The sequence below is a fragment of the Silurus aristotelis genome, assembly GCF_946808225.1.
Source record: "Silurus aristotelis genome assembly, chromosome: 23".
NCBI lineage: Eukaryota > Metazoa > Chordata > Actinopteri > Siluriformes > Siluridae > Silurus > Silurus aristotelis.
In genome coordinates, this window is record NC_139596.1 from 1,403,342 (window position 1) to 1,413,852 (window position 10,511).

At 40.1% G+C, this 10,511-nt stretch overlaps 2 protein-coding genes across 4 annotated transcripts in view; both read left to right on the plus strand.

Annotated features, from left to right (window-relative positions):
• Positions 1–43: 43 nt before the first annotated feature.
• On the plus strand, positions 44–2,308 carry LOC310718408 (uncharacterized protein). Its single transcript, XM_083527220.1, has 6 exons — positions 44–82; positions 169–270; positions 347–799; positions 900–1,352; positions 1,453–1,803; positions 1,922–2,308. Exons 3-6 carry the CDS (start codon positions 437–439, stop codon positions 1,994–1,996), a joined length of 1,242 nt encoding a protein of 413 aa, XP_083383346.1. The 5' UTR covers positions 44–82; positions 169–270; positions 347–436; the 3' UTR covers positions 1,997–2,308.
• A 2,136-nt stretch (positions 2,309–4,444) lies between these two features.
• The window catches only part of sgsm1a (small G protein signaling modulator 1a), a 22,566-nt gene continuing 16,499 nt past the window's right edge, over positions 4,445–10,511 (plus strand). For all 3 annotated transcript variants that reach the window (XM_083527190.1, XM_083527191.1, XM_083527192.1), the window contains exon 1: positions 4,445–4,662. In XM_083527190.1, coding sequence (XP_083383316.1) covers positions 4,576–4,662 — 87 coding nt within the window. In that variant the 5' untranslated portion in view covers positions 4,445–4,575. The remainder of the gene's footprint in view (positions 4,663–10,511) is intronic.

Below are 10,511 nucleotides of genomic sequence, written 5' to 3' on the forward strand. Positions count from 1 at the left end.
AAGCACTGAAGCGTTTCCATTCTTTCTCTTTTCTTCAGGTGGACCATTTTTCCCAACTTCCTTTCCACAGCCGAGGAAGGTGGTAAGAAATGCATTTCCGCAAGAACACCAGCCATTTGGCTCGTTCCTGTCATATTCCTCAAGCATGTCATCCATATCTCCCTACAGATTACAGTCAGAGATCCTCACGATGACACCCGAGACATTATAGCTGAGATCCATGGACAGAGAAGGACATCACCGACGTCACCGACTCCACCTCAGATAAATGTAATATTAACCATAAAGCTGAGTGACTGCGTAAGGAGAACAAAACATATTTAATGAAACTTGTGTTTGTTTTCAGAAAATTCCCCGTGAACAAGTCCTTTTCAGGTGGCCTCCAAAGAAAGAAAGGAATAATAAGAAAGTCAACAAGTCGGTGCAGAAGAAGCAGATGGAACCAGTGAAACCCTCAGCTCCTGAAGAACCCGTCACAACACTTCGGTCTTCTCCTGCATGGAAACACAACATTTCCGTTCTTGGTGATCAGCAGTGTGAACCTGTGACGCCTACACGGTCCAAATGGAGACACGCCATGAAGGTTCCTCTTCCACCAAGAGCCAAACCCCCGAAGAAGGCGGATCCTGAGACTGACCTTGCTCCATCAGCGAATAGTGTGCAGGATGAGGCAGATCAGGAAATCATCACAAGACTTTTTGGTGATATCTCTGTTGATTCTCTGACTCCAACACATTCAATGTGTTATGACATGGTTAATACCTACACTGATCCGGAGCTGAAGAGTAAGCAGAGCAAGGTGAGGGCAAAATGACCAGCAGGTGGCGACATAGGAGAAAAGAAATGCATCTAATTCCAGAATCATTGAGAACTTACAGAGATCTTTTATTTGTTTTCAGGAAAAGCCCCATAGACAAATCCGTTTCGGGGTCTTTCAAAGGAAAGAAGACTATAAACGGAAAGTCAACAAGGTGCTGCAGAAGGGGCAGATGGAACCTGTGAAACCCTCAGCTCCTAAAGAACCCTTTACAACACTTCGGTCTTCTCCTGCATGGAAACACAACATTTCCGTTCTTGGTGATCAGCAGTGTGAACCTGTGACGCCTACATGGCCCAAATGGAGACACGCCATGAAGGTTCCTCTTCCACCAAGAGCCACACCCCTGAAGAAGGCGGATCCTGAGACTGACCTTGCTCCATCAGCGAATAGTTTGCAGGATGAGGCAGATCAGGAAATCATCACAAGCCTTTTTGGTGATATCTCTGTTGATTCTCTGACTCCAACACATTCAACGTGTAATGACATGGTTAATACCTACACTGATCCGGAGCTGAAGAGTGAGCAGAGCAAGGTGAGGGCAAAATGACCAGCAGGTGGCGATATAGGAGAAAAGAGATGCATCTAATTCCAGCATCATTGAGAACTTACAGAGATCCTTTGTTTGTTTTCAGAAAAATCCCCATAGACAAATCCGTTTCGGGGTCTTTCAAAGGAAAGAAGACTATAAACGGAAAGTCAACAAGGTGCTGCAGAAGGGGCAGATGGACCCGTTGAAACCGGTCACAACACTTCGGTCTTCTTCTGCATGGAAACACAACACTTCCATTATGTATGATCAGCAGCGTAAACCCGTGTCACCTACGCGACCTAAATGGACCGACGTTGTGAAGGCTTCTTTACGAATAGCTACACCCCCGAAGAAGGCGAATGATAACACTGTTCCCGCATCAGCAGTGTATAGTGTGCAGAAAAGGTCTGTTCACACTGCTGTCGGGACGGTGCTGGAGAGTATGAACCACGAGGTGAGGTCAGAATGACCAGCAGGAGGCTTCAGAAAAGAGACGTATCTAATTCCAGTTCTTTTGGTGCTGTTGCATGCGTCATTTACAAAACTTACCATGAACCTGTGTTTGTTCTCAGGTAAAGTCCAATGTGCAAGTGTGGCAGTCGGCAAAGAGGAAAAGAAAAAAAAATAACGCTGTTGTTGTCCTGTAAGGTGATCCTTCTCAAAATGCATAATCAATAACATTTTCTGAGATTGACGTCTGTACTTGTGGTGTTTTGTCACAGAAGCTCAGTGAAATACTGAAACTATTAAAACAGCAATTTGACGGTGTATCAGATTGCAGAAACATGTTCATTAAATGCAGGGGTCTCCTAATTCTTATCTGTGAGGCCACATAAAATTTCCTTTTTTTAATAGGGGGCGGGTCGGTCTTTAACAGAAAATGACATGCGCCGGAGTGGATACCAGTGTTGTTGTGGAGATTTAATTATTATTTTTAATCTATTTATTATGGTATTTATTATATATTTAATTTATTATTTATTATATATTTATTATTATTTTGTTATGCACCATACAGACAAATCAGCATTACTTTTCAAGAGATATATATCGCCCATAAAAAGAGCATGTTTACTATAATAGTTGCATTTTTTTCGTATTCATTACTATTAAAATAAAATCATTTACTTTTTAATGCATGTGGTTGGTGGGTGAATCTAACAAATACTTGGGCTACGTTAATAACCAGAAGTGTTGTCACTGGTTGTCAGAGGCCGCTCTCGTAATGACATCAGGCTGCAACCCAAAAAAACTATCAGCAACTTAAAACTCATCTTATTATGAATGTTGCCATCGCTTGAGGCTGAGGCAGGGAAGTTGTAGTTGGAATCGGAAGATGACGACGTAAATACAGCACATTGTTTGAGGTAAATGGTGTGATGTTTGTAAAGGTTTTATTAATTTACTCGTGTTGCTTCCTTTGTTCATTATAACATTATATCGCCACCATGTCTGATTGTCTACACACAGACACACACCACACACATGCATGAATATCACATACATCAAGAAAATGTCTGCCAAGTGAAGACATCATTCATGGATGGAAAATTTAAAATCAGCAGCTTCTTATTCACCATTAACGCTGAAGTATACAGAGATAAAACAATATCGATAACAGTACAGTTTGTTTTAAAGCCTATCAGTAGTCCGGTATTGACCCAATTACGTACCAGTTAAAAAAAGACCATCCTTACTTACAGGTAAGAATATAATTTATAGTTTTCGTTTTTTGCACTAGATGGCAGTGTTTATGCTTTATAAACCTCAAGATAGCCTTTAACATAAATATGCAATGATGTTCTCCTAAATGTATCCTATGGCTGTATTTAACCAGAATCGTATTCTGAAAATTTAAGAAACAAATAGTATTAATTCTAATAATCACTTAACAAGTCCTAAACTAGTGCGCAGTCCAGATCAGATGATTTAATCTCAACACCTGATTACAGTAGTAATCTAATGATTTATCAGTCTAATTTATTGCTGCTCTACACAATGTGTTTGTCTACCTAAACCCTAAAAGAGTAGCAGGTAACAGCTTTTACATGTACCATTCAACCCTTTTAAAAATGCACTAATTTGACGTTAAGCTCTTGTCGGAAAAAGCGTCTCAGGTCTTTGACCCATGTTCAGATAGCTGATGATTCGCTTCGAGCTTCATAGTATTTCTCATGATCTGCATTGAACAGTATTGAATGGTGGTGATGGTTGGAAGCTGCGGTGTTCACACCATCGTTGCAGCTCAAAAGTTATTCCTCTTACACTCTCAAATAAAAGTTTGAGGAAGACCAAGACCATTTACTGAATGAGCCATTCAGTAAATGGTTCCGAAAATAACTCCTTTTTTACTGACCTACAAGAACCCTTTCTGATACTACAACCAACCCTTCCCAAGGCCCTTTGTAGAACGACTCTTTCTTTGGGACCCCATTGATACCCTCCAAGAACAAAACCCTACTAAATGTATCATAATAAGAATTGTCATTAATACTCTTGTTAATAATTACAACAGGGTTTTTAACATTTGAAGAGGATCTGTGGTGGACGATGCAGTAGGTTTAATGGATGAATTAATCGTTAACATTTCGCTATCGTGTAGAAATTCTCATTTCCCAAATGAACCCCTGATGGCTGGGTACCAAAACAAATGGATGAAGTGTGTTTTACCACAGAACGAAAGGAATCAGTGCAGATTGTGGTGAAATTGTGACACCCAAATAAAACAGGTCATTTTTATTTCTATTTTGAGTTATTTGTTTGTCTTATATAGTCTGTGGTTTATTTTTTAGATTCGTCACAGATATGAGACTGATTATTGTAGGCATGTATTTAACATTCTATCATTCAAGGCGCCATAATTAGTCGAAACATAAAAAAGGAAGGAAAACCCAACAATATTTATATAGTATTTTATTGTTAATTCCATTCAAAAGCATCCGGAGTCCTGTCTCTTTAAAAGGCGTGGCCTTCCTGATGAGCGCACGAGCCCCCGCGCGCGCTCCTGCTTTATCCTCTCGGAATATCCGGAGTCGCGAGCGCTGCTGGGCTCGAGCGCACCGGAACCATGGCAACCGCGAGGCCAGGTGAGGAGGAAATCATCTGGTCGTGAAGAAGAGAGAGTTTAGTCTTCAGCCCGGAAGTGCGCTTTTGTTTAAAAAAATAGAGAGAGAATAAAATAAATAAGCACAACAAATTATTATTATTGGAAGTGTAATTGCCGGTAATGACTGGAGTGATGTCGTTTCAACGGTTTTCCGCGGCTTCAGAAGGCGAGACGCGCCAGAGGCTGATCCGAACCGTGAAGAAGGAGGTGAGGGAGTGAACATACAGACATACATACATACATACATATAGATATATATATAGATAGATAGATAGATAGATAGATAGATAGATAGATAGATAGATAGATAGATAGATAGATAGATAGATAGATAGATAGATACACACACACACACACACACAGACACACACACACACACACACACACACACACACACACACACACACACACACACACACACGCAATCTGAACTGCTTATCTAACACAGAATTAAACACAATATATCTAAATGTTAGAAATGTCTAATCAATGTCTGATTTTCATTCAGTCCCAGTCCAATGAGCCTGTCTGATGCTTTTAAACCACACAAGCATTAGTACCCAGTGTACATCTCGTTTGCTTGGATGAAATGTAATTAATATGACTGGTCTGATCTATTAGTACTGTTAGTTGAATAATACCTGGTCTAATCTACTAGTACAGTTAGTGATTAATACATGGTCTGATACATTAGTAGTATTAGTAATTAGTACATGGTCTGATCTACTAGTACTATTAGTGACTAATACTCAGTCTGATCTATTAGTAGTATTAATAATACCTACCTGGTCTGATCTATTAGTAGTATTAGTAATTAATTCCTGGTGTAATCTACTAGTAGTATTAGTAATTAGTACCTGGTCTGATCTATTAGTAGTATTAGTGATTAATACCTAGTCTGATCTACTACTAGTATTAGTAATTATTACCTGGTCTGATCTATCAGTAGTATTAGTGATTAATAACTGGTCTGATCTACTAGTAGTATTAGTATTTAGTACCGGGTCTAATCTATTAGTAGTATTAGCGATTAATACCTGGTCTGATCTACTAGTTGTATTAGTAATAAGTACCCGGTCTGATCTATTAGTAGTATTAGTGATTAATACCTGGTCTGATCTATTAGTAGTATTAGTGATTCAAACCTGGTCTGATCTACTAGTAGTATTAGTAATTATTACTTGATCAGTACAGAGTAGATTTCATGCATAATGTATCAAGAACCAAGTCAAATGAATGTCTGGTCTAATCAATATATACAAGATCAATAAATAGTCCAATCAATATTTACTAGTTGATCTGATCAATTCTGTTTCTAATGTGCTTTTAGCCTAAATCCATGACCAATCTAATCAAAAGCAAGTCTAATCTTAAAGCCTGGGGTAAAACAATACACTCGTTCATCTTTCCATATTTTAATATTAACTGAACTAATTAATATTTACCCTGAACTGATCATCAGTCTATTCAAATCTTAATCTAACGTAATGTAATCTATTCCAATCTTATCAAGTCTGGTCTAATCTAAACCAACATAATTTTATATAATCTAGTCCAATCTAATTAGGTCTAATCAAGATCTTGTTTTAAATTGCTTTACAAATACATTGAAAATTGAAATTGAGTTATCTAATCTAAAACCATAATCAATGACTGGTCTGTTATCAATAACTGCTACAATGAATTCTGGTAATAATGGTTTGTTGGTATATCTGCTCAATATAACTTTAATTTAGTAATTACCCTAAATTTATCATCAGTCTAATCTAATTAATGGCTGGACAGTCCCTGGTTAATCTGATGTCACTGTCTGGTATAAACAGTAGTGGGTTTGATTAGTTGATCATTTATAGCTGCTCTCTTAAAACACACCATCATTAGTGCGTGCCCTTAATTTATTTTTGATTTGATCTAATCTAAGCTGATCTAACCTAATCAATAAGTGGTCGAGTCTCAGTGCACGGTGTAATCAGATGTAAGTCTGTTTATAACTTGTATTATCACAAATCCTGATTAGTTCTTTAATCTAATACTCAGTTAAATCTAATCATTGGTCTAATCTTAATATTTAACAGATTATTTTATAGGTGCTACTCATTTTATATATATATATATAGACCAATGATTAGATTTAACTGAGTATTAGATTAAAGAACTGATCAGGATATATATATATATATATATATATATATATATATATATATATATATATATATATATATATATATATATATATATATATATATATAGAGAGAGAGAGAGAGAGAGAGAGAGAGAGAGAGAGAGAGAGAGAGAGAGAGAGAAAGAACCCTATAGAACCCTATAGAACCCTAAACTTATAATCTAATCTAAGAAAATCTAATAAAATTGGGTCTAATCTCATTGCATGGTATAATCAATATCGGATCGAATTAATCATCTGGCTGGTGTCTAGCTCTTCTTCTGTACATTCTCTATGAGTGTATCTAAAATCTGATCATCTAATCTAATCTCATCAATTACATGTCTGATCTCAATGACCGGTATCATAAATACTGGGTCTAACCAGTTAGTTTGTTTTTTAGCCGGTTAGATCAATAGATATTCCGAACCTGTTTTAAAGAAAGCCAATGCTGTCTGATCAAATCCTGATCCGATCATTACAGATTAGATTTAGTGCATGTATTCTCTATGATACCCGAGAAACATCTATGTGATTACTCATGAATTACTGATTAAGAGCTACTTTAACTTTACCTGAAATGACTTTGGTGCTTTGAGTGACTCATCTGTGCTGAGTGTGTGTGTTTGTGTGTTTGTGTGTGTGTGTGTGTGTGTGTGTGGCATCTCAAAAATGTTCATCTACAGAGACCTTCAGAAGCTGATCATTAGCATCAGAAAAGAGCCTCTTTAGAAATTTAAGGAAAAAAAGTGTGTGCTTGTGTGTGTGTGTGTGTGTGTTTTTGTGTGTGTGGTAAGTATATTACATCCGCGTATATTTGTAAAGCCTGACGTAAACGAACGAAGTGTGGGAGGCTCTGTACCTCTTCTTCATCTCTCTCCTCTCATTTCCTCTTCCCCCGAACGTGACGTGACTGCGAGCTTTAGGCACGCACACCAATTTCCCAGCATGCATTTTGGTCGCCAGTTCTTTCAGCGATTGAGACGCATTTGCAGACGTGAGCGGCTCTTCGTCTCGGTGTGCGAGTGCGAATTGAGCATTGAAGCACGAGCTAGAATAGAGTTCGCCTCTCCAGGTTGGTTTCTTCATGAGAAAAGAACCACTACGCATCAAACACACACACACACACACACACACACACACACACACACACACACACACACACACACACACATAAACACACCTGCTACAGTATCACCTCTCACCTAAAAACCAGTGTCAGCACATTCATTATCAACCTGTGAGAAGGAATCAACCAATCAGAATCCAGAAACCTGTGGTGTCGTGTAGTACCATGATCCATTACCTGAAAAGGGAATATCAGGACCCACTTCCTCAACACACCATAAGGTTTTTTAGTGCAACTGAAGAACCGTGTGCGGGTGCAGCAGTCAGGTGTCCCGATACTTTTGTCTGCACAGTGTTTCAGTGTGTGTTACTCAGGAGGAGCGTAAAAAAGGCAGCATTTCTGGTTAACGTAAAAGAACAGAGTGTAATTGGTGTAATTTCTCACACTCGGCCCAATGTTTACTTGTTGGCAGCGTTCCTTAAATCTGCTACAATCTCTCTCTCTCTCTCTCTCTCTCTCTCTCTCTCTCTCTCTCTCTCTCTCTCTCTCTCTCTTTCACTGTGATTATTTATTATTGATTATTTTATTTGTGGTTTGAAGCAATGGCCCATGGAGACTGTGGTCATTTATAAATGTCTCTCTCTTTCTCTCTCTCTGCCCGTGTCACTCTTTTTCTGTCTCTTTCAGCCTATATGGCTCTCTTTGTGTTGCCCTGTCTGTCTGTCCGTCTGTCCATCTGTCCGTCCGTCTGTCCGTCTGTCCGTCTGTCTGTCTGTCTGTCTGTCTGTCTGTCTGTCTGTCTGTCTGTCTGCCAGTTTGTGTTCCTTTTTTCTATATTTCTGACTCTCTCTCTCTCTCTCTCTCTCTCTCTCTCTCTCTCTCTCTCTCTCTCTCTCTCTCTCTCTCTCTCTATGCCAATCTTTCTGCGTTTGTCTCTCCCTCTCTCTATCTGTTTCTCTGTACACCCCTCTATCTCTAGCTCTCTCCAATGCTCTCTATCTCTCTATTTGCCCGTCTTTCCCGTGCCGTCTCCGGTCTCTGTCTTCAGCTCTCCCTGCACACGTCTCCCTTTTGTCTCTGTTTTGTAGTTTTCAACAGATTCAGAATCCCGTATTTGACTCTCCAGTTCACACCTAGTTTCTAAAACACCCACGTTCTCACACACACACACACACACACACACACACACACACACACACACACACACACGCGCGCAGTGAGTGAAATATTAACAGGCTTCTTGACGGCTTAAATTACACTCCACAGGAGAATTTCATGTTTTTTTTTTAGAATTCATCACTCATCAGGAAACACACCCTTCCGTGTTTAATTAGTGCACAGTAACGTTTTCACGTCTCCTGGCATTACTATGATTATACCCTTCTCAGTGCTGGGATTGGATTTCCATTGTTTTGCTCGTAAGTCCGATTTGAGGAATAAAAAGCCCCGTGCCAGACGAGTGTACACGGTAATTAAAATGCCTAATGGCATTAACGTGGATTCATTTATCTGAAGGATCGTGCAAATGATATCACACTCGTGCTCAGGTCTCAGGTTCAGAGCTGAAATGACGCGCTCACGAGCGCTCACGAGCAGTCCAGGCTCCGCAGACTGGATGCAGTTCACCCTGTAGTGATGCATTGTGATCCACTTGTTTCGAGTGGGTTCAGACTCCACCTCTGGAAGCTCACGGCTCTGATTTTTCAGTAACGATATTCCTTCCGCCGGAGGCCATTAAACCGAACAGCACGTCTATTCAGCTGCGCGATGGAGCCGTGGGGGGTCTTAACTCAAACACCCTTCAGCGCCCTTCATCACCCGCGCCATTCAGACACGTTTAGTGGCACTGCGCAAGAAGATAACCGAGTGACAGTGACTCGCTCTTGTTGCCCATGGCGATGACCTTCCTGCTCAAGAAGTCCCCTCATTAGCCGGTGACAGATTCCCGGTGGTCTTCACGATTACGTCTAGACACCCTAGTGGATATTTTTGGAACGATTTCAGGACTTCTCCTCGCATTCACAGAAAAGAATTCATCAGCAAGCCCTTTATCTTGCTCGGGCTCTTGATGGATCTGAAGCTTCTTCCAGAAGCGCCGGGTGTGTTTTACTCACCGTTTGGTAGCTTGAACAAAATCGATCGTTCCGATTCAAAAAGGAAAAATCAATCATGCGGTCAATCCCCCCGCCCTCACGCAGCATCTTATAGTGAAGTGAAACACACTCGGCTTTAAGCCGCGCCTTTGGATTTGTGTTTAGACCTCGCTTCGGTGGCCTTATCATCTTCTCCTCATTGATCCACCTGTTTTTCTTGTGGGGTCGGGAGTTTTTTATTTATTTATTTATTTTTTAAAGGCGCCGACACACGGAGCTCCCGCAGAGCTCTGTTTCTCGCACTCGCCGTGACTCATTCCCGCTCTTTTATGCTTAATAGTAGATCCGCTCTCCGAGCAATGAGGTTTACCTTCACACTCAGCGGGAGCAAAAAAAGTCTCGATCTTCTAAAGAGCAATAAATGAACCCTTTAAAACAGCCTCGCACTCCAGGTCTTTAGAAAACACAAGCAGCATCTCTATCCTTCATGCACAATCATAGAACCGAATGCTAATGGGAATCAGTTTAACACGTCTGAAATCTGAAGTACCTTCTCAAATGTAATTTTCAACAATGCTGCAGACCATCTTGTGTCATCACATCCATTTAAAATGACTCCATAAAGCCCTCCTATCAGGAGCTTCTGCTGTCGCTCAGTCAAAGGCAGAACAACCTCCAAGAGCCTTAGCAGTGTGGCTTCAGAGTGGCACACTCCAAGGTCTGCTTCCTACCT